The 24597-nt window shown below is 36.9% G+C and overlaps 1 protein-coding gene across 1 annotated transcript in view; it reads left to right on the top strand.

The window, feature by feature from the left end:
• Window positions 1-24597, top strand: part of kremen1 (kringle containing transmembrane protein 1) — a 53265-nt gene that overhangs the window by 9847 nt on the left and 18821 nt on the right. The window contains exons 2-3 of the mRNA XM_088617959.1: window positions 14425-14587; window positions 21169-21260. Coding sequence (XP_088474085.1) covers window positions 14425-14587; window positions 21169-21260 — 255 coding nt within the window. The remainder of the gene's footprint in view (window positions 1-14424; window positions 14588-21168; window positions 21261-24597) is intronic.

Consider the following 24597-nt stretch of genomic DNA (forward strand, 5'->3'; position numbering starts at 1 on the left):
ATACAACATTTAAGGGATATTTTAAAAAGAACTTTTGACAAGCATAGAAGGATATTTGAGAAGAAGCACAAAAGACTTCTGTCTATTGACAATGCACTGAGTGATGAGCATGATATAGTTCTTACTGTTTATATTATTAGCTGAACGCAGCGCTGATAATTGATAGCTTAGACAGGCTTTGGCCTGGAACCAACAGGATTAAACCAATCCATTCAGCAGCCTCATCAGCCATCCACCTAGCCTTCAAACTGTCAAACTCTATTATTTTATTAAACTGAGTCATGTTCGTTTTGGTTCTCTCTAATCTTCTTTGCACTGATATTAAACTTTGAAAACCTGTAAAGGATTGACAGTGGAGTCGTGTGCAAGGATTTAAGACTTCTGAACACAAATACTATTCACAAAGCAGCACACATGAACAGTGAAAATAGAACTAAACTGGCACTCATACTAAGCAGTTTAGGATATATGTACTATATGTAATATATGTACTGTATGTTGTAATATAATAAAAAATACTGTTTTATGCATTTTCTGCATACTTATTATTGCACACACAATTACAGTACATTAACTTTTTAAACCACTAAAGGGATGTTTGCAGCTACATTATACTTCAGACATGGAAAAATCTGAGCATCTGAGTGGTTTTGAAACCACATTTGCAGAGAAGTTAGGTTCTAGGTGTAGTATCTGAAGAATTTATCCATTGCTGATCTTAAGCCATTTTAGTTGACGGAGAGTTGCGTGAATAGGAACACATTGTAACGATCTGATGTAAAATCTTGCACACATCTTGAATAAGGTAGGAGAAAATTGTAAGCATATAAGCTATTTAATGCAAATGAGGTGCATAGGTTTCCAAAATAATGTGTTCTGTTCCTGTCAACTGTCTGAATTGTAGAAGTATGATAAATTTTCCTTCATGGAAATTTAACATTCATATGTCTTCCAGTTTAGACTGTTAAACAATTATGCAGAGCTTTACAGAAAAAAAAAACAGAATTTGATTATAAATGAATCTGTTCACACCTCACACCATACAATAGTATGCAATGCTTTTACTGTTTGTGTTTGTTGTCTTTCTCTTTTTTTATTTAAACTAACCTTTTAACATGGTAATTGACCACAGCTTTATGAATAAGTTTTTGGGCATTCAGTTTAATTTTTCAGAAAATCAAGGTTGGAATGTTTCTTATAATAACTTTTATATCTGGAGAAATGTATAAAATCCTTGAATATGAGCTGACCAAATTTGCATCTTTTGGGTAAACATATGTTTATGTGGTGTTACATGTATCTTAGTTTCAAGAGCCATAACCAATAACATAATGTCAGGATATTGAATTGCTACTGTGCAGGACATGACCTGTCTTGTGAACTTTTACGTGACGGTTCAGTTTGGCTCAAAGAGTGGGTTCCCAGCTATGTATGTTCTGCCAATCCAGTGGAAAAACTACAAGTTCTCCGAATAAAGAAAAGTAATTGAGCTACAGCTCTTTAGCCTTGATATGCTTCCAGAACCACTTTGTGGCTGAAGAAGCAAATTGTCGCCTTTCCTCCTTCCCAATGGTTAAAACACACACTGCTGTTGAAAAGTGTAGTGTCATACTCTACAGAGCTGAATAGTCTATCCTGAGCCCCTTTCTTCAGGTTATCTGTTATTTTAGTTTTAGATTATAGATTATAAATCACTTTATAATCAAAGAGAATTTTCTATTGGGTGCTAAACAAGGTAAATCACCATTGTTTAACATACAGTAGGTAACTTTTAACATCTCCACTGATTCCTTGCCCTCTATATTCACAGTTGTAAATACTTCAAACGCTTGCTTTTTTCATCAAGTGTTTCTAAGGCATGATAGCTTTGTGATCTTTTCATTGGCAATCATCGGCAAAATAAATATTCTGATGATTTATGTTCAGCTCAGATCAAGCCTTGGTGTCGGCTTATGTGGAAGAGTGAGAGGCGCTGGTGTTCTGAAGCAGATCAAACTGTTGCAGTATGTAAGGGGAAACCATTTGTGTCCCTGCCTACTATGAATCCTGGAAGCCACAATCTTACACTCGTACGAACAGGAAGCGGTGCTTTTGGTGTCCATTCCAAAAATCTAACAAGGCACACGCAGTTTTCTTTAGCCTATGGGAGACATCAGGGACTCCCGTTGCAGCCAAAGAAACCTATTTACAGGGACTTCCAAGTAGTGCGTTCAGTCATTTGTAATCTTAGAGAAGCAGTAGACTAAATAGGACTAGACAGACAGCATATATAATTGACTTCCCATAGAAACATGCTGAAAACGGTTTCCTTTTGCTGAAGTATATGCTCTTTAAAAACCACTTGAAACCTTTGGATGGTTTTCAAAGAGCATCCATTTTTCTTTTATTGATTTTTTAATGGCAGCGCATCAAGCAGAAGTAATCTTTTTTTGGGGGAAAACGTTTGTAACCACATACGTGGTTTGGTTAAAAAAAAATCTTTATGGAATTTTTCAGTTCTGTAGGAGGATTTTTATCTGACACGGTTGCTTGCCGATGCAGTTCACATGAAAATCAGAACTATGGGCATTTTTTTTTAAACAAATAAGCCTGGAACTCTTTTCTAAAATGGAATAGACTTCCACAGTTTGATCTCTGTATTATAACTTTACATTTTGTAAATAGCACATTTAAGTCTTTACATTTATGGGCATAAGCATGTGGACCATTATATAATATTTGCTTGAAGGGAATCTGTGATCATACTTGTCTTCTTGTTATGTGCCTGCTTGTGTTTCTAATATTTGCTGTAATGTGATACACACTTGAGAGCTGTATGGACTATGAGCTGAAACCTAACCTCACTGGATCAACAGTTTTGTTGTCAGTCCAGCATTTGTGGAGAATATGCTGAAGCGGCAGAAGATTGAAGCCACTTATGTGACACTGAATGTAGACCAGTCACATGCTGATGATCGCATGTAACCAGATACCTTTTCTTTCAATAGATCTTTGTAATTGATTCAGTTCTCATGAACACTGAATAAATGGCACCCCCATTGACTACAAACATCTGCTTGTCTACAGATCATGATTCTCTACAACTATTCAGTAGATCTAACACTCTCTTTCTGGCTAGAACAACAGAATATTTTTGTCATTAGAGTCTCAAAATAGCACAGTTGCACAAATCAATAAGTTCTTTAGTTGGTAAAACTTTTGTTTTTGCAGTAAAAAAATGTTTTATAGGGCAAGATATACTGTATCTGTTTAACTAGGATATACTGCTTCATTTTGAATGTGTGCACAATTTCCATTTTTAATCTTCAAAAACTCCCTTTGTATTGCAGATTTGTTGAGGTAACTAATATTATTCCAATAAAGATGTGATCAACAATAACTGCTACACATAATTAAAAAAAGAATGAACAAACTGTATATTTTAAAATCATAGTAGCCTATAATGGAAAAAGCCTACAATAAAATTTTGTCTTTAAATGTCAAAAATATGAATTATAGCTCTGTTTTCATCTACAGGTAGCAAAATACTAGGGACCCGTTGCTGTTAAACTCATTTTAAAACTGATAATAAAGTAAACTGGAAATGCGCTAGCAAAAAAAGCAGAAAAAAATCTCAGCTTAAAAGGCAAAAAATAAATGAAAAGATTACATCAGATAAATATAGTTTGGACCTTTACAATAAGCCAAGAAGCAACACTCTACTGACTATGGAAAAAAATACTTTTCCAGATTAAAAAGATGATAAGATGTGTCTGAAATCTGATGGTACTGTGGAATTTGGATGGCTTGTAGATATCTTCATCTGTAACTTTCTGGAGCTAGACAAAACAAACGCGGGGCTGTTTCTAAACATAAGCAGCAGCGTGGCACAGTCATCAGTGTTCTGGAGCTGTAACTGGAAGGTTACGGGTTCAAACCTCAGGTGAAATGCTGCGATCAAGATACCTCATCTGAATTGCTATAGTAAAATACCTAGCTATATAAATATGTTCAACTGTAAGTTGCTTTGAATAAAAGTAGAAGCCAAATAAATGATAAAAAAGCTTTATGATGTGTATGGACATGCTTGATAGTCAGTCTACTGAAAATACAGTGCTGGGAATGGACAGATTTTTGCATTACCATGTGAATGAAAAGTGATCTCAAATTCTTCTGTTTACTTAGGGAGTCTACAGAAAAGTATCTGATTTTAACAGTCTCAGTGGGAAAACGGAATCTTGCAGTGCATTATGTAACAATCAAGAAGACAGACAGTTAAAAATGTTTTTATGGGGCTGATTTGCTTTGAGTGTGCCACAGAGGTTATGAGTGAGGGGAGGTAGAGAAGACTCACAATTGATTACTTGTTTTTTGAGTCCCACAGTGTGTCACTTTTGAAAATTACTAACAGGACAGAATGGCAAGGGAAAAATAAACATTAAAGCTACTTCAAACAAGTGCTGTTCAAAACTCTTCCATGGTGGCATTCTGGGAGATGTTCCAATCATCTGGAGCCCATGGCGCTAGGAAGTGATGATGGAAGTTTCCCCTTCCCCGCTCCAGTCTTTCAAAACAGTGAAATTAAACCTAAACTAAAAACAACATTTAAAAACTAATCACTGAACAGTCACCAAAGGCTACTTTTTTAATTTCAGAGAAGGAAACGGCACTGTTTTGCTCTCCGTGACTTTTAATTATGTGTCTGCAAAGTTGGACTTTGCAGTTGGACTGGACTGTCCTGGATAATCTTTACAGTCTTGCGACGTACAATGTCTCCTGTAGAAACATATGCCCTGAAAGTTCTAATTGACTACCGACGATTAATTCCATTTGTATTCAACACTGCCTGGTAATTGATTCCATTCTGAATAAACCTGTTGACTTTAAAATCATAGTTTCCCTTCATATTGTACTCCTCTAGGCCTCTCAGTGCTATCTAAAACCTTTGTGGAAGTCTATCCATTCCCCAGTTGCAAATTCAGTTCTTGCATGCATGTACCTCAAATGTACTGTTCACTAGCCTCAAACCTTAAACAATTGACATTCCTAGCATGCCGGTAAACCTGAAGAAAGGATCTAAAACAGGTGTGTTTGTGAAAAATCCCCTGCGCAGTTCACCCCTTTGAGGTGTTTAAGCGATCAGCTAACTTTGATCCAAAGCAGAATTTTAGAATTAACATGATATCTGCACCAAATGATCTTTCTCTGTGAACTCTTAGGAAGAAAGCAGCTGGATTAACATAAAGGCAGACCTAGGTCTTTATTGTTAGAACTAAAAGGTTTTCAAAGTTATATACCTACCACACTGTTCATCCTTATTTACTGTGGTCTTCTGAGCCCTTCCCTGCATGGGTGAGGTTGTGTATGCTACTGTACAAACTGATTAGTATTCTCATATGTCGTAGCTGATTAACTGAAACTGATAGAAAGAACACACACTGTTCAGAGATTTTTCTGACGTTTGTTGTCTCTCTCTGTTGTTAATGAATGTGCAGATTACTTCAACACCCACCTGTACTTGCTATTTGTAAAATTTACTGTTTGGCTGCTCATGAGCAGCAATAACTTCTTTCTTGATGTGCAAGCATGACACAAAAAATACGAGCCTTAAAGACTAATTGCTGAAATGGAAATAACCATTGTGTCCTGTAATTGCTATGAATTACAATGAGAGATAAAACTGGAAACATCGTTTACTAGTGATGGACTTTCGAACACTGAGGTCTTGTGTAGCTTGTTTTTACCTTCTGATACATTGCTGAACTGCAGCAGAGTTGAACAAAACAGCCTCTTTCTTTCATTGTAACGTGCTTCAGTGAAGACGAATAAAATAAACTCTTTCTTTCATTGTGAAGTTAAAAAAGGAAAAAGCTTTAAAGCAAAAGGCGACACTTTCCTTTTCACAGCTACCACTTATCATTGCTCTTAAAGCGTACTCGTTTTAATAATCATTTTTCATCATCATGTTTTTTAAAAAACACCCACATCAAATAGTGTAGTACTGATTATCAACAGTGAGTCTCTATTCCTGATGACCCTTATGCTCTGTAGTTGTCAAAACTGTGACTACACTTTATGCCTCTCTGAGTACCCATATACTCTACTCTCTGGCAGAAAGATGCATTAAAATATTTCTTGCTGTTTGTTTGTTTTCATTATGGTCCAGCAGGTATTTAAAATCTCAGTCGAAAGAGGGCACAGAATGAATTTTAAGATCTGAAGTAATGCTTTTCACTGCTTTATCTCTTGTTTGCTGTGGTCTTTTGAATTGCCGCTTTATGTCTTTTTTTCCATTACCAAGGAAATGTAGATTAAACCAACTGTTACTTCACTGGCAGAGCTTCACACTGGAGGCAATTGCAGCCTAAAAAGGAAGCCTGACATTTTGAAATTCTCAGTCAAATGTTTTCTTTCCTTCTTACAGGAAAAAAAAAAAACTTCTGAAGACAGAAAAGGGAAATTTTTGGGGGGTAGACAAAAATGTCATTTTAAACTTTGGCCCAAAGACAACAAAAAATAAATGTAGTTTAAAAAAAACTAGTTTGTTGAACAAAACACTATATTATTATTATTATTATTATTATTATTATTATTATTATTATTATTATTATTATTATTATTATTATTATTGACATTGGTGGTGGTGGAGGGGAGTCTCCACATAACCTGTAAAGTGCTCAGAGTGGAGTGTCCAGAAAAGCACCATATTATTATTTGTAGTAGTAATAGCAGTAGTACTTAAAATCTAATCACTGTATTATTTATTTAGTATTATTACTAAATTATTACTGATGAAGTGACCCTGTCCTTATTAGTTGCAATTTCTCCCTTAGGAAATGAGTGTTTTCGATTTACTCTTTACTGTACTTGTCTTCCTAGATGTGTGAATGTATTTGTTCTCCTCAGCACGAAAACATTTTTCAGCAAGGCCCACTTTAACAGTTGTGTCAATGATCCTTTCAGTCACTGCTGCAACTCTTGACAGCTATCACACGTATGGCAGCATGTGAGAAATGAAGAAAAGCAAAAGATCAAGAGGAGGTCATTCTGTCTGCCATGCTTGTGTGGTTGGTAGTACTTCATTGATCCCAGGATTGTAGGAAGGTCATTCAGGACAGAAGGAGCTAGCTGTGACCAACAAGGGTCAAGTTTCTTTACACTTACAAAAAAAAACAAATTATTTTTAGCAAACCCATTGCCACAGACTTGGCAACCCTGTTACCTCTTCATTGGGAATTTTAAAAAGGAAAAGGTTTTCTTTTGTAACATTTTCACTGTATTTCATAGAAGGCACTGCACCACTCGTGTCCTTTTATTTTTGTGGGCCAAATACATCTTGAGGTGTTTTTCTTTTTTTCTTTTTTAAGGTGAAACATCAAAAGAGCAGCTTTGGCAGTCCTTCTGATGTACGTTAACCTCAGTGGGGTGATATTAAAGTTTTATACCCTCTCCATTAAAAAGAAGGGGAAAGCACAGACTGCACTTTGGCATTAAGGCTAAATGAAAGGTGAGAAAGTTACATAGGTGCTACTGAACAATTTGGCAGCATTCCATTCGCCCTTATGGCAAAGCTGGCATGAGAATGAACTGCGTTTAAACCCATATGAGGCACCTCATCTGTACTGCTCAGTCAGCTGAACTCCCATCAGAATGCCAGAAAAAACACTAAAAACCAGTACTCACACAAGCTAAAGTAACCATTGAGGTGAAATGTGAGAAGAAAAGGCAATTAACGTTCTGTAGATACTAATTAAGATGGGTGTGTCTATTTAAAAGCAAAGGTCCAAAACATGGATGCCTAATGTGGAATAATAGATGGATGTTCTGTATTCTGGTATATCGTTGATACATCCTAGATCTTGTATTTAGCTGTTTCACTTAATGAGGACCTCAGGCTTAGGCATGTCCCACATCTAAAGGTGTGCTGTGAAGTTAACAATTAGAGCTTTTAGCTGGCAGAGTTCCAATACCTCCACATCTTCCAAGCATGCAGAGGTGAAGTTAGAAAATACTGTATATGTGGATGTCATCGTCACAGGAGTGGAGCAGGAACTGTGGTATCTACCAAGATTGGCTAGAAGTGCAGAGGTTAAAAAGAAGACGCTAATGATCAGAGCCCTGAGGAACACCCCATATTGCCAAACTGACCTGCAATATAACACATATTTCTTGCATTCAAGTAAATGTATTATGCAGTATGTGACCCAGGTGAACAGCGTGCAGTACAACTACTGTACATGTAGTAGGTGGGTTCAAAAGTGTAAGAAGAACTGGAAGAACCATCAACCATGCGTTAAACAGCAAACCGTGCTTCACAATTGCAGTGCTGTGGAATACAGCCATAAAGCATGTTTTTGATCCAAACTTGAAACGAGTAACACGGGGTAACATGCAATCTAGCAATACGACAAACAATTATCTAGTGTACTATTAATGAACATAATGAACATTTTAGATTACTTCCTCAAAAAACGTGGTCATATAGCATAGAGCAGGTAAATATTGTGAAAGAATCTGGAGTTCAGGGCTGCTTTGCTCAATCCCAGTTTTGTTTTGTTTTGTTTTGTTTTTTGTGCAAAGGACTCTGTGTCCGTTCTTAACACAGAATGAAAGGCATTTGAAACAGTAACATGGGAGTAATTAACCATAATTCTCCCCCCCCCCCCCCAAAAAAAAATTAAAAACATAATTGCAGTAAAATCTCCAGAGGAACAATCCATTTTCTCATTTTGATGGGTGTAGTAGTCTGGATTCTTAAACACCCAGGATTGGGAGACTCATCTCTGAACATTTTTTTCATATGCAGCTTCAGATGCATGACAGCAATTTTGCCTTTCATGCAGGGAGGCTCTGTTTTCAATCAAGCCCTGTGATCAAACCACAATAAAGCCATCACATTATGACAGAAATGAATAATCGGAGGCAGAGTTATTACAAACAGAGTCTGGAAACACCTCTTTTGAATGAAGACTGGGAGGCTGTGTGCTTTTTCTAGGAGTGGCCGTTTGGAAGAACAGGCTGTTCAAACCCAAGGTCTCCAGATATTCAATGATTTTCTAACAATAATTTAATCCGTTTTTTCTGGCTCTTAACTGACACCACTACAAAATTGTGTATCTTGGCCACATTTGCTTTTATCTTTTATCATTTTTTTTGTCGACTTATGCTACTGAAGCCACTACAGTATGTTAATACAGTAAGACATTGAATCCAAAACTAAAATGTTGCTCAACTAAAATAGAAAGCTTAAATTTGCTTTGAATTCATATTAAGTATAAGGACAAATCTTTTTATTTAAGACTATATATCTAGTATATTTAAAAGGGTACAATGAGTGCATGCCAAGAAAAAACATTTTAATGAAACGTTAGATCTCTTTAACTTCCAGAGAGATTTCAGACTTAATACATTATAGAAAACCTCTGCCAGTTTTAGTTTCTGTACATTCTCAATTTTTGATGAAGAAAGAGTTTGCATGTTTTTTTAAAGGGTCTTATGCCACCAAATCCATATGTTAGCCTCTGTCTTTTTTTCTAGCATTCTGGAAGATTCAGTAATGTACTGTAACTAAGAATGTTTTGTGCCTGCTGCCACTACTGAAAAATGCAAGTTTTGGAATGAATGTTTTTACATCGTAAGCGAAACCGTATTTGTAACCTGTTTTAAAATAAAAATGTAAAATAAATTTCAGCAGTTTTGTTTATTAAAATTAACATTGTTATTTTAATTACTTTAGGAACCCAGATCTTGGTTAAGTGACACTGGTTTATTTGTGAGTCTATCCACTGTTAGACACTGTGTGTGTGAGCAATGGTACTTTTATAATCGAACTGGTTTCTTCAGAAATGTCACTCCCACCTGATATGTTCTAAATCTATGCAGAAATTAGGCTGCTAATGGAGTCTGAGAGGGATCGGATTTAAGCCATTCTGGGATTGAGTTAATCTGATGTGATCCAATTTCTTTTGGAATATTCCATGGCGCACAAACAGATTTTGTGCTCTGGTGTAGTTTCTGATTGGTTGTGACTCCAAGGGGCAGACATCTAAGTAACGTGTTTTTAAGTTGGTATTTGTATTACATCTGGGTTTCAGTTCACCTACCTAGGCCCATACTCAGTATACTGTAATTGTGCTTTAATCAAGTAATTAAACCTTTTTTAATAATACATTATTTAACATTTTCATGATCTACACTACGCAGCCACAAATAGCAGTGCATTCCTTTAAAAGAAGAACATCTTGTTTAATTCTGTCCTCTGTATTTATCTCTCTTTTATCTTATCTGTATTTATTATTTGTATCTCTATTTATGTATTTGTCTGTATCTGTATTTATCTCTCTTTTCTGTATGAAATCAGCTCCTGAGTTTCAAATGAAATATATTTATAAGGTTGCCCACAGCAGCAGATAAAGCTTTCATTAAGTTAAGGTGCATCAAGTGTATGTAGATTTGTATTTTATATGGTTACCATAATATCCATGTAATATCCACATAACCACATTAGATCGTTAATTAACAATTGAATGAAAAAATTCAATAGTCTTTTCAACTTGATCATTTTCGTGTGTATAATTTTTGCAACATTCTGCAATAATTTTACATAATTATGAGGATAAAGAATGATTTTGAGAGTGCTTGTTGGATGTTTTAAAATTCTGGTCAAGAAAATGGTATGGTTACTAGATTAAAGCAAACAATCATATAAGAATCAATCCTCAGCAGTCCCATGGCATGATCTTTTTAATATTGTTAAAGCATAAACAGTCATATACTGTAGAAACGTATCTGTTGGTGGTAAATTGTAAAATGCATTATGAAACAAATGTACTGTAGCAACATGGAGATCATCCAGAATTAATTTGCTAAGAAGAGGAGTAATTATCAGAGAAAAGTGCTAATGTCTCAGTGTTTGGTATTTTAACTACAGAAATATAATATCTTTGCTTTAGTGACAAATTCCTGCATCATGACTGTTCAGCTCAGGAAATGTTGGTGTGTAGAATGAGGGAGACTACAGAAACTTAATTACTTTAATTAAAACGACATGTACAGTACTTGAATGCATTGTTGATGATGAAAGCCACATGGAGACAATGACATCTTGCAAGAGCTTAGTTTTTAATGATTAGGAAACATAAATGTTTTGAAACCCAGTGCAGGGCGTGTTCAACTTGCTCAAGCCTTGTCATTGAGCAAAATTGCTTTCAGAGCACGGAGTGCAGTATTTTAACTTCCTCCAGAAGTTCATCAACCCTTTCTGCCCCACAAATCTGGTTTGCAAAAAAAAAGAAAAAGGTTTAAACCTGCAACACTGTGACTATCTCCTTGAACAGATAGCTGTTTAAAGCAGTATACAGCTGGGTCTGGTTATTCTTTTAAGCAGTACAGCAAGGGAACCAGCACTCTTCTCCAACTGCTACCTTTGGCTGAAGGAAAAGACTTGTTTGAGAGATAAAAAAGACTTTGGCTTGAGAAAAAGTCAAGGGATTGGTGTATCATGGCAGCCAAAATAACTTACATTTTGATCTCTCCAGGCAATCTGTAAACAGCCTTCAGGTAGACAGTCCTGTAGCTTCTTTAAGGATTTGTATCCATCTAGGATCACAGGGATCTGGAAGCCGCAGAAGTAAAATGCACTGAATGATTTATTACGGAGGTGGTGAAACAAAGTTAAGCTGAGTTGGCGATTGACACATGTGAGGAGGACAGGTTCTCTTTCCATTTTTAGAAGAAACCATGAAACCACAGCATGCCTGCTGGTAGCAGCAGGAACTTTGAATTGATAAAGCTGGAAAATACAAATATTTTGTTTTCCATTCCGGGAAGCTGTTTTAAAGGTTGTAACCAAAGTAAACTCTGCCGTTTTTAAAAGTCATCAATGTTACGTAGGTAACAGATCTTGTTATTTCAGCATCATAAATAATTATTTTTATTCTGAAAACAAGCAGCTGCCAGATGTGCATTTATTCATTGCCAAAAAAGCTGTCCCAAAGGTGTCTCATTTTCTCTAGCCCAAAGGATATAAGAAGAGCTACAAAGTAGCACATCTAGCTCATTTGATTGCAAGTAGACTCCCACAACCCTTAGTGTAAAAATGTGTCTTGTGTTCTTAGTTTTAAATTCACTCCCCTCTGCTTTTTTTGTGTCCTCTGGTTTGTGTTTATACTGAAGAATTCCATTGTCTTTGTCAATGCTTTTGAAGATTTTGTAGACTTGAATCATGTCATTTCCTAGTCTTCTATGTTAAGAAATTCCTTTAATCCTAGTAATTTATCTGGTTATTCTCTTACTTGTGCATTATACCATGTTAAAGTATGTTTATGTGTGTTTTAACACAATTTTAAATCAGCATTGCATTATTTAAATTCTACACTTTTAAGTCTACATCCTATTTCTACATACATACTGTATACATTACTTTTTGTATTGCTTCCCCACATTACAAGATGTACAAGATGTGTCACATCTCAGTCTTTTTTTACATGTATGTTTTTCACCCTCAGTGTTCCATCTTATACTGTATATAGTTTACAGTATGTTTTTGCTACCTGCATATATCACTCTGTATTTGTTTACACGTACAATACAAGTGCCAAGTTTTTGTCCAGTCTTTAGATTTGTTCAAGTCATTTTGATTTCCTTTTCACCTTTTACAGTGTTTGCTGATCATCCTACAGTACTTTATTATCATTTGTGATCTTCACTAGGTTATTAACTATGAACTATATCTTATTAACTAGAATCAAAATTAGGACATACTGTGGCCCTAATATGGATCATTGTAGTACTCCACTAACTGAACCAATTCTCATTTTCAGTGTGCTTTATCTTTAATACTTTAGCTTGTATTTATGAATTTACCTTTCACGAGGAACAGAAATATCAGAATTAAGTATATAGAAATAGAGTGTATGATACCAAATCAATTACACTGCTATCTATCCTGTTAGAAGAACACTGACAATTTACTGTAGTTAAATACGTAACATTTTTATAAATACATTTTGACTAACCCCTAGCATCCTGTTGCCTCAGATGATCCTCTAATTAGGTTCTGTTTATCATTTTCATACCCTTGACAGTAAAGAAGAAGTAGAAGTAATCATGTCCCTCACCAGTCTTCTGTGTTCAAGACTTATAAAAATCAGTAGTATTAGCCTATTAGTGTACACTGTTAGTCTACCCTAAGTCTAGGAATGTATCTGGTTGCTCTATAATTACTTGGTTAAAAGGTATCTTTTTATTGGTAGGTGCTACAATAGCAATTTTACCATCAATGCTGATTACTGTGTTAGTTTTGCTAATTGACAATGGATAACATCTCTTGTTTCCAGTAAAGCTATAGCCTGAAGATTTTAAAGCAACTCCAAGTGTGTCAATATGTCAAGTTTAATCTTGACATATTGCGTATCTAAAGAGTCATACAAAATAAAATAAACTTATGCCATAGGTTATAAAATGCTAAGTTTCATTTTTCTTTTCAGTTTTCTGTGTGAAATATTGAGATGATTACTGAAATAAACACAAGGAGAACTGTTTTTAATTTAGCATAAAATGTTGCGTTACCATCTTGCAGAGAATTGCAAGGCAGTCCCTTTTCCCCACCCCAATCTTTTCTTCATTAACTTTGTAAACCTTCAAAGGCAGGCAGTTAAATAGCTTGGGGATATCTTTACTCGGTGATCTAACCTGTAATCTGATTTTCGAAGATCCAAGTCAGACGTTTTCGTGAAATAAAGAGAAACTTCTGTGGCATGGACTGGTTCTCTGTTTTACAAAAGGCCTCAATTGCCTAGCTTGAAAACTGAAGAATGAGGTCCAGAGAACAGCCTTCAAAGACTGTTTGAGTTCTCATTGTTTTGTTCTAGAATGTTTATTTTTTTTAACCGAGCAAATGCATTTCAGTCATGGAACTGGGGTGTAGCAGTAGATGAACTCTCAAGTAACCATATGGTTATCATTCCATTATATTTAAAATCCAAGCATGCAAGGCATTGCTTTTTCATTTCCATTCTTTTTTTTGTTTAGTTATGTTTTTCATTATGAAAAAAATGAGTGAAATCAAACTAGTGGGAGATGTGAATTGAAGCAATGCAAATATTTGCCATACTTTTTCATTCACAGTGTTGCATCTTACTGAGTGTCAAGTATAGAACAAATATAATTACAGAAGATGTATACATCCCGCGCACAAAGTATAAATGCTAAACTTATGTTATAAGTGTTGTATATTGTATGGATGTCTAATTTCTTGGTCTTTCATATATCGCAAGGACATTGATTGTTCACATAACGTGGGTAGTTTATGGATTTATTTGCATTTACTGTAGGATTGAAGTTATGTATATACGTCATCAAAGATATCAAAGATATCAGAGATGACCATGTTGGGTGTTTGAACAAGGAAGGTGTATTGATAGAGTGCATGCTTTTATTTTGCAGAATGTTACACTGCAAATGGAGAAGACTACAGGGGCAAGCAAAATGAGACATGTCTTCATGGGGGAAAACCATGTCTTTACTGGAATGAAACCTTCCAGCACCCCTATAATACCATCAAGTACCCAAATGGAGAGGGGGGACTTGGTAACCACAACTACTGCAGGTAAAACACTGGCTTAATGCTTCAAAGCTGTAAAATCTGAAAGTCCATCGGATCTGTTCCAGCACTGAAGGAGATAGAATTTGTTACTTTTTAATCATTTTTTGTATTTGTGACATTATTTGGATAAATGGAAACCTATTCTCTAGGATTGTGATGTCGACATGTTAAAGGTGTCTTAAAGGAATAGCTATATTGTGAGTATTTTGATTGCTTCCCTTTAATGGAAATGAAATCAAAGGAGACTAATAAAAACCTTCAGACATTCTTTATAAACCTTCCTATTTAAGTGGTGCTGTAGACTGAAATAAATATCACTTCATCACTCTCTCTTCATCACTTCCAAAAAGTGGTTAAATCTTCTGATGAAAGTCATCCCAGAGTCTGATGAAGTTTTCTTCCCATGTTATCTTTTGTTTTCATTTGTTTAAATGCGACACAGGCTTTTGATTTTGCTCTACGATACTTCAGCATTGCAGTTAATTGGACACAGACGGAAAAAAAAAACTAGCGCAAGATGTAGATGTTTTTAAAGATCTGGCTTCAGCTTTTCCTGTAATGGTGTACCCTGAGTTTTTGTCTTGAGGTTCAAAAGTTAAAATTTAGGATATCCTCTAAGGCTTTTGGCATGAAGCTTTAGAACTTATTTGAACATATTTCCAGGTACCTAAACTGTACCTAAAGCTTTGCAAATGTCAAACCTGTATCACCAGCTGCAATTATACAGTATCTATCATTAAAGGGGTTCAAAGCATACTGTACCTCTTTTAATGTCTGAATTGTATGTCTTTCATCATATATTAAAACTATTTGTTGTGGAACTTTTCTGGATAGTTTCATCACAGATTTTCAGAACAAACTGTATCTCGGAAAGATTCTTTTCCCTTTATTTTGTGTTACTTCTTTTGTGTTAACTTGACACAGTAGGTTATGTAAATAAAATTTGTAATGACTTATGACCAGATTTTGAGAAGCTGTGATTTAATTATAATGTAGGGAATATTTAACAATTCAGAGTCCTGGAAGAGGACAGCTCTGGGGTCCTGGGCTCAGTTCTGAACTGCTGAATTTTCTGGGTGAAGTTTGAATAATGACCTGTGGTAAACTAGTGCTCTTGTTTCCACCCACATTCCGAAGACATGGTGTCCAGTCCAAGTTAGCTAACATCTCAAAATTGCACCCCATATGCATTTGTGAGTGAATCCAGTCGAGTCTAGGTCAGGAATTAGCTCACTGTAACTGTCTAAGGATAGAGCATATGCTGAAAATGGATAGATTGGCAGGGAATGTGATGGTGGTATAGTCTTTTGTAATACTTCTATATGAATAAACAGTACTTGGCATTGAAGAAACAAGAGCCTGTCAGGTTTTGGTTTGAGTTCAAGTAATCCTGACTAAACTGTAAGAAGTTTATGGTTTTGGTTCAGTGTGTTGACACACTTAATATCTCCATTGCTTCTTACCTGTTCTCTTCATGGCACACCGAGCTAAAACACTAAAATGCTTAAGACAATGAATCGACATCTTTTTCAGCTTTCTTTATAAATAAAACTGTGCACCAGACCTGTAGGGATGTCCATGGTGCAGTGTGGTATTTTTACCTAACAGCTCAATTACATTACCAGAAATATTGCTGAGCTTTTCAAAGGGAGTGAAAATCGAAATGGCAAAGAAAAGCATGTTGCAGACCAACAAATACATAAATTTGCCTTTTCTAATCTATTTTGACCTTGTATCCTTCAAAATAAAATGAAACCTTGTTGTTCATAAATTTTACAGAGGAGCCTATTACTGTTAGATTGCCATCTGACTGCAAGGATGGAAACCTAGCAAATGAAACTTTGCCCACTGAAAAGAAAGGTCATAAAATGTTATGATTTAATGGATGACATAAAACTCATGAAGCTTCTGTCAGTGAATTATGCAGTACTGTGACTGCGTTTGAAAACAGATATGTTTTTGTTTGTCAGACTAAGAGAAAAAGTCATTGTGTTTCTACGTTTATTCAGCTGCAGCTATTTCATTTACTGTATAAGCAGTAGACTCTGCACGAATCAATCATTGGGATATAAATATTTCTTCAAAAAACATAATGTTTTCAACAGTTAGTTTATAATGCCGACAATAAGTAGGTCACTATAACAATTGCACTTGTCAGGGTCTGGTTTGACAGGAATTCCTCTTTGAAAAGCGATCAATACTTTTAAAGCTAAATCCATATTCCTTGAAACCAGTCTTAAAGCATTATGGAATTAAAACCTGATTTTGTATTAGGCAGTGCTTCCCTTGATCTTCCTCCTAGTCTTTGTGTCCAGAGAGTAGTGCGTAGAGTAAATATTATAGAGAAGGAGGCAGAGCTGTGAGAACACCATGAGTTTACATGGTGCCTGGGTTAAAACAGCAGAACACTGCCTCGTTGACCTTCTGCATCAGAAGGGCTTGAGCCACAGTCTTTGTGTGTGATTTACAGCCTGGGTTAAGAGCTCAGAGAGTTCCCAGCTCCTGCAGGGAGGCGCAGTCCCTTGTTGTGTGGCAAGAATTACTCTCCATCTGGGAGGTACTGGTGACTACTGCTCCTCTCCTCCCAGGAACTGCTATTGTAGAAGATTAAAGACCCATTTGCTAAAAAAACCCTCAGGACAGGAGTCCATAAAGGGGTTCATCTTAGCAACATAACCAACCATCTACACGGAAGCTGTTTTCATGAACATGAGTCATGCAGAATATATCTCATTGCCTCCTGATATCTGCGTCCCTCAACCTTTTCAAGGCACAGTTTTCACAGATCAGCGTAGGGACAGTGCTCCATCCAGGCTGGCAATTTTTGACCACAAAGTCCCAACCCTTTGGTCTTACCCTGCATTTCTGAGTTAGAGGCTTCTCCTTTGTTTGATTTTTCTGTTACGTTAAATGAATTACATGGTGCGTTCCGTACTTTGCAGTTTTAAAAGAGACAAAACTGGCAGAGCTAGAATGACATCAGACACATTTGAGGAGTTAAAGGGGGAAAAATATCATTAGAATGGGGCACTGTGCTCGATAAGAATTTTGCACATTCCGGTCGTTGTCTTTGTGAAAAACAGAGCTACATTTCGAATGTTGTACAGGTGGATGTGTGTCTGCCAGAAACTAGCCGTGCTCTTTATAGGAGGTTTACAGCTGGGATTCTCTGAGGGTGGGGGCTTAACCTTCTCAGAGATCTGTTGTTGGCCTTCCTCATGCTGTTTGACATGAAAGAAAGGGCTGGCAGTATATAAGAACCCTAACAGCTTTCATATTTCATCTTTATAGCACGCCGTAAAATGCTTGACTAAAAACATTGAGAAATTGGACCGAAAAAAGAACACATTAATCCCAAAGAATAAGCCATTAAAGGGCAAGAGGAAACTCTGTGTCTTCTACCCCAATTAAGCTGTAATATATTCAGTTCGGTGCATGCTTAAATGTGTCTTCCATAATTTGCCATTGCTCACATATTGTCAGGGCGTGGAACATCTGCTGTGGAAGGGCGATGCGATTCCTTTCTAATGGAATTCCAAAGAGCCTCAAGAGGGAATAAATGGCTGGTCTTGCTTGAATCTGTTGTCAAGGCTTGAACTTGATGTTGGAAAGAGGTTGGCATCATGTCACCTTTGCATGAGAACCAGAAGATGAAACTGAGTCACCGTGAGCTGTAGGCTTTGTGTTGATTAATTGACATAATGCTGCCCGAACAGGTACATGGTTAGTTTTTTTCCTATTTCTGAATGCCTCTATGATTACTTTAAATTCCATTCTTTCATAGCTTTTCTGCAATATTCAAACAAGGTGGATTTTGTCCAGAAAAGAGGAAATAGGAAAGCATTCAGAAACTCTGTTTTCTGGTAGTCCTTTCAGAACATTTGTATTTGTATGTAGAAAATAATTGCTTTTGATTTTTTTTCCTCTTTTTTCAAGCACTTTGAGAAATCTTGCTCAGTGCCAAGTAAGTCTTTGATTCAGTTCCATTCATTTTTGGGTTCCTCTGTAATTCTGTCACCTTCTCTGCCTCATAGTTATTTTTTTAAAGTTGGAAGCGACTGAATCCCCTCTTTTTAATTTTTTCTTAACCCCATGTGGAAATCTGAATAATTCTGTAGAGTTCAATAAATATTTAGATGGTACATGTATTGTATATTTTCTGTAAAAATAGGCCAAGAGGTTTTGTATATATTTCCATCTGGCCTGAGCACAATGAAGAGGATTGGAATGATTTAGACTGAGTGAGGCTGATAGTGCTAGTGATTAGCACCAACACCACCTGGTTAGCAGCCCCTAGTCTTTTGCACATGACCAGAAGAAGTGTTTCTGTTTAACATTTAGCATTGAAAATGTGCTCCAACAACATTTCCTTCAAAGGCTAGAATGTCTGCAAAAGCCAGTCTTAAGTATTGTCCTTTTGTACAAGGTTTTTAATTGTGTTCTCCTCCTTCTTTTACTTTAACAGACCAAATATCTCTCCTGCACAAAAAAATCTCTCCTGATTTGTACATATCAGACACCTTTATGCTACCGCACTGTAATTTTGGGTATCTTTGTTGTCCCTTGTTAAAACTGCAAAACAGCAAGTGAGTGAGCCTTGTACTTGAGCTCCCAGGATCTGAAAGGTCTGTCTCTAGGAAAATCCAGGTTCTCATGTCTCTTCTAATCTTTTAGGTTTAGATCAAGGACTATGCCTTTAGCATCAAATATATTCAGCACATCTGTCATCTGATTTTTGCCTCTGAATTTTTTTAACGATCAAAGTTGTCTTTTTGTGGTTGCAAAGACCTTCGGAATGTCTGTTGTAGGAAATTAAAATCATATCTCTCACCTAAATTCAGCTCTGGAGATCACCATTTCCAACCATTGGAGAGGCAGTGATTTTTTTTTAGTTCAGAATTTGCTATTTGCTAATATAGGTGTTACATTTCACATTGGACTGTGAGTTTTATGAATTGGGCTCACAACATTGTTTTTACTGCAAAACCACACAGAATGTTAGATGGTGTGGGTTAGCCAGAATTGAATACCCTTAGCTCTGGCCTGGTTTATTTCATGTTTCAAGGCTTTTCAATACAGATTCTTGTGCCCACCCTTCACTTTCAGTTCTGATCATATTTTGGACTGGCTCCTGGGGTTAACAAGATAAATATGGAAAAAACTGAAACTGAAAACTCCTTTTGAATTGATTCTGGTGAAATAGACCCTGTCCTGAGAAAACCATGATACAACAAGACTGCTGTCCAGTACTATTACTGCATCTTTTATACCTGCCTCTAGATCTCAAAATCCTTCCACTGAAGTGTCTTGTATGACCTCATGGTCTCATTGTCTTCCACTACAAACAGATTAAACTAGAAGATAGATATTATAAGTATAAACCCTCTTTTCCAGGGTGTAGTCCTGCCTTACGCTCTGTTCTTCAGGGATAAGTTCCATTGGCCGTGGAATGGACCTTTCCAGGCATATGGGAATTGCTGATAACAGATGGCAATATGTGTGTGTATACTATACATCTCTGCAAAACGAAATCCAAACTAATCTGAACCTGCCCAAGACATCCCTAAAATTAAGCAGCTTTATTTTTCTTTTTTATTATTCTCTTTCAGTGACAGGCATCAATGTGAATGTAATTTGCTTGCAACTTATATGTATTGCTCCACCTCTTTAACCAGACATATACTGGCAATTTTGTTTGTTTATTTTTTAATTGGATGCAGCACTTTATGATTAAAGACAGACCTAAAACATTGTGTTACGTTAAAATGCTAATGCCCTTCTTTTTTTTTCGGTGCACTGCAACTTAACTGCGATTGGATTGACAAGAAGATTTTTTTCAGAGAGGGAAAAAACCATCACATGTAACCTCATTCATTGTGGGATCCAATTACAAACCAAAAACAGTATCATTCATAAAAGATAGCTGGGCTCAATGCTCCTTCTATTTAAAACTTTTTTAAAGGGCATGAAAAAGAGCAAGAAGCTAGAAAGCAAAAGAAGAGAGGAGGTAACACCCATCAGATTCCTAACTACAAAAGGAAGAATTGGATCTGAATAGCTTGAGGGGATTTTCTCATTAGTGCAATATTATGGCAAAGAAAAGAGCGAGGTAATGAATTCCAGTGGGCTTTATTATGAAGATCTGTCTTCCTAGGAACAGATCATCTTGGAAGTTGCAGTATGTGTATTTTGAAAGGGATACTGTTCTTATGCAACAACTGTCTGTAGACCTTGCATGTGAACTATCCAGACCCTGTTGGCTTTGAAAGCCTTATGACTGCCTTATGATTGTTAAGTGTGCTAGAAAACCCAGTGACCAATTTGACAGGCCGATTCTAACCCGTAGGTCCCCTGATGCCACTAACAAAGCCCTTCCCCGCTGGCTGTGGCAGTCTTTTGTCTGTGCTGTCCATCCTGTGGAGGAGATGCATAGCAAGGGAGCTAAGAACCTCAAGGGGAGGTTCATATAGAGGAAGGGATTCATCCTGGCATGAACTCGGTTAAATCCGAAGCGATGAAAAAATGTTTCTTTCCCTCCCCACCCCCTGCTTTTATGGGTGACCGTGCTTTCTCCTCATCCACAGAAATCCTGATGGGGATGTCAGGCCTTGGTGTTACATCGCGGATCACGAAGACGGGATTTACTGGAAATACTGCGACATTCCGACCTGCCAGAGTAAGTGCTGACCTCTTTTTTTTTTTTCTCCCATCAAACAAGAACACAAAACCATCAATCAAAACCAAAAGGAGTAATAACTGTTTTGGCTGAACACCTGTATACCTACATGAAAAGAAGGAATACAAATACTTGTGGGGGGTATTTTTAATAATTTTGTTTGTCTTTAAAAATGCTTGCGAAGTGTGCAATTTGTGTATGCAAAATAAATTGCTCTAATATCGTGGGGGGGGGGTTCTTAATTGCTTCCCACTGCTTATACACTGTGTTCCAACATGCTTAATTTTACATTAGCTCTTGGAGTATGCTCTTTTCCCTGCAAGCTGATACTGTGTGCCTTTGAGGGCTCGCCACCTTGAAAGTAGCTGAAAGCTTCTTTTGTGAAAATAGCTGTACTGCAGATTGGTATGACACTGAAGGAGAGCCAGTTTGATTCATATTTTATTTAGCACTGGTGCTACATTCTTACAACACCATGAATTAAATACTGGACGTCCCTGACAAATAATAAGCAGAATGAATTACTGTTGTTAATTGATGGATTTACATAATCTGTCCAGAAAGTAATAAGAAAGTTGTGGTTAAATTTGACGAAATGTTAACTGTGTATGTGCATCGATTGCCATCCCCCTCGACACACACACATATCTGATTTGGTTCTAAAGAAGAATTTTGAAACCTAAAGCAAACACCATCTTTATATGTGGGGATGAAACAATATTGAGGAAGCTGAAACTTAGTATTTATCAATTGTGTTGTTACTCTTTTTCGAGTCTGGCCAATGGGCCACCCTCACAACAATCCCATGCCATGTCACTGTGAATAATCCAAGATGGAGACTGGAGTATGACTCAGCTAATAACGAGGAATGAACACACACACGCACCCTAGGGACAGGGCGAAATATGAAAGATGGGGGGGCCTTTTCAGTTTTGTTACTGCTCAGGCCACCCTTACTCCTAGAAATGTCAGTGCTGCCCTTTAGGGTAAAACACTAACAGCACAAGGGCAGTGTGAGTAGGCCCAGGCACTTAATACATCAACCTGATGTTATCTTATGCAGCACAACATTGTACCAGCTGGCAGACAGGCCGTGGTAGGATCTTTAATGAGTGTACGGGCAAACAGAAGCCAATTTCCATTTTTAATGAGAGTTACAATTGACCTACTTCACACAAGTGCCCTTTTCATTTGGGTTATGAATCCATGATGTTTGTCTGAATTACAAGATTAGCCCCCAGGGAAAATGGTATTAGGCATTCTGTCTCTGTCGCTGCTGTGTTAAGTCAATTCCTTGTCTCTGCAATTTTAGGCCACCCATTATTAACAGCCAGCTGTAACTGAATTTCCTTGTAATCTGGCTTTCTGATTTCATATTGTGGTCGTCCTTGCCATAACCCATCTCTCAGTGGAATTTTTTCAGGTTCCAACACTGTTTGAGGAATAGATGGGGTTCATTTGAGGTGAATAATTAGTCACATATTAAACATGTATAAACACAAACACCTTTTATGTTATACACAATAGGCAAATGATACTTTATACATCCTTTCAGATTTTTTTATTTACTCATTGATCGAAAATATTAACATTTTAAGATTGATCTTTTGAATTGATTACACTCTAAACAGGAATGTCCGATATACCAGTAAGGACACAACTTGTATTGCGACATCCAGTCGTTACCACATATCTGATGCAGCTGTGTTCATATTACTGTGTTTCGTGACAACTGAGAAGATGTTCTTCCATAAAGTCTCTGCAAGTTTCATACCCTCCTATTTTCTGTCACTTTTTCTGGAAATAAATGATAGCTATAGAACTAATTCTCCCTATCGATTTACAATTCATTACAAAAGAGGCGTTCACATTGCTGATCCCGGTAATTTTTCCCACATTTTGGTTTTTTTTTGCATTCATTTTTAGTGCATAGTCAGCAGTTTGTGCGTCTCTGCCTTCTACCACACTGACTGTGAGTCTGAACTGTCTCCAACTTCTGCGTTTTTCAGGGGAGATTCAAAGTGAGTGAACTAGAGAGGGGCCAATGCATCCACAGGTTTTCATCATAGCCCAGTTCTTAACAACCTAAAGCAGCTTATGGAATCAATTTCAAGTGCTGGTGCTTTTAAGAGAGACCTGGAAAAACCTGAGGACACTACAGCCCTCCCAAGGCCAGGTTCAAGACAACCAGCGCTCATTCTGCATTTAAATGGGAAAAATGAATGCACGATATTTAAGAAAAAGAATATATCAATGATCTTATTCCCCCCCTCTTTGGGGACTACCACTGGAATGAGCTGTTGTTTAGCAGGTCAACAAGAAAAACGCGTCACAGCACGGTGTGGCGTTTTGCCCAGCCTCAGATGTGTGGCACAGTGGATGCATTGTCGTTCTCTGCCTTTCTGTGCACGTCTGCCGCTCTCTGTATTGTGTGTCACTTACATCCTGGCATCTGAACCATGGTTTTGAAGAAAGAGAAGGGTGTCCCCGGTCCCTTCAGAGTTTCTCTCTAATTTTGGTTTTCTACTTTTACCACAGCCTCTCTGAGGATCCTTTGGTGGCTTTGTCTACCCACCATTGTATGTCATGGGGATCATAAAACTATGTTTCTGAAGGAAGACATCCCCCTCGGGCAGCCAGTCTTGACCATATTTTAAATGTAAACAGCATGTCTATGTAAAACCTCTTTGCTCCCGAAAAGTTTAAAAGTTTTTTTAGGGTTTTTTTTCTTAATTTGTTGTTATTTGTATTTGGTTGCGCAAACAAAATATATTTTAACCCCAACCCCATTAACTAGGTAAGGAGAAGCTTTACAAGTACTTTGAAAAATACTGCTTTAATTGATGAAGTTTGGAACATGCACTGCTAGGGTCGGCTCGGTTCAGGAGTTGATTTATTGGGACTGTGGTTCTTTTTCTATCGGCATTTTTGAGACGGACTGGGTTTTATCGCTGTAAGACATTTATGGGTAATGGGGTGTAAAGAAGGTATAAATCATCATGCAGTGCAGCCAAAATTAGACGAACATAGTCAACACATAACATTGAATTATCTGCGTAATTTGTTTTAGATTTTCAGACAGACCTAATCTAGTTGTTATCATGTGTTCTTAAAATCTTACAAGTTGTCTGTTGGCTTTTTATATTTTTTTATCTGCAATCCCTTTACCTCAGGGGAAACCTTTTCTCAATCCCAGTTCCTGTAAATGACTTTACATTTTTTCCAGCTCCTCTTCCACTTTTAAACTGTCACTTGCATGTGCGATCAGACTGTATCATTGTAATTCTTGGATTCTCTCTGAATATCTGTGTCCTGTTTAATCTGTAAGTCGTCAGCA

The sequence above is a fragment of the Lepisosteus platostomus genome, chromosome 24, assembly GCF_059453375.1.
Source record: "Lepisosteus platostomus isolate fLepPlt1 chromosome 24, fLepPlt1.hap1, whole genome shotgun sequence".
NCBI lineage: Eukaryota > Metazoa > Chordata > Actinopteri > Semionotiformes > Lepisosteidae > Lepisosteus > Lepisosteus platostomus.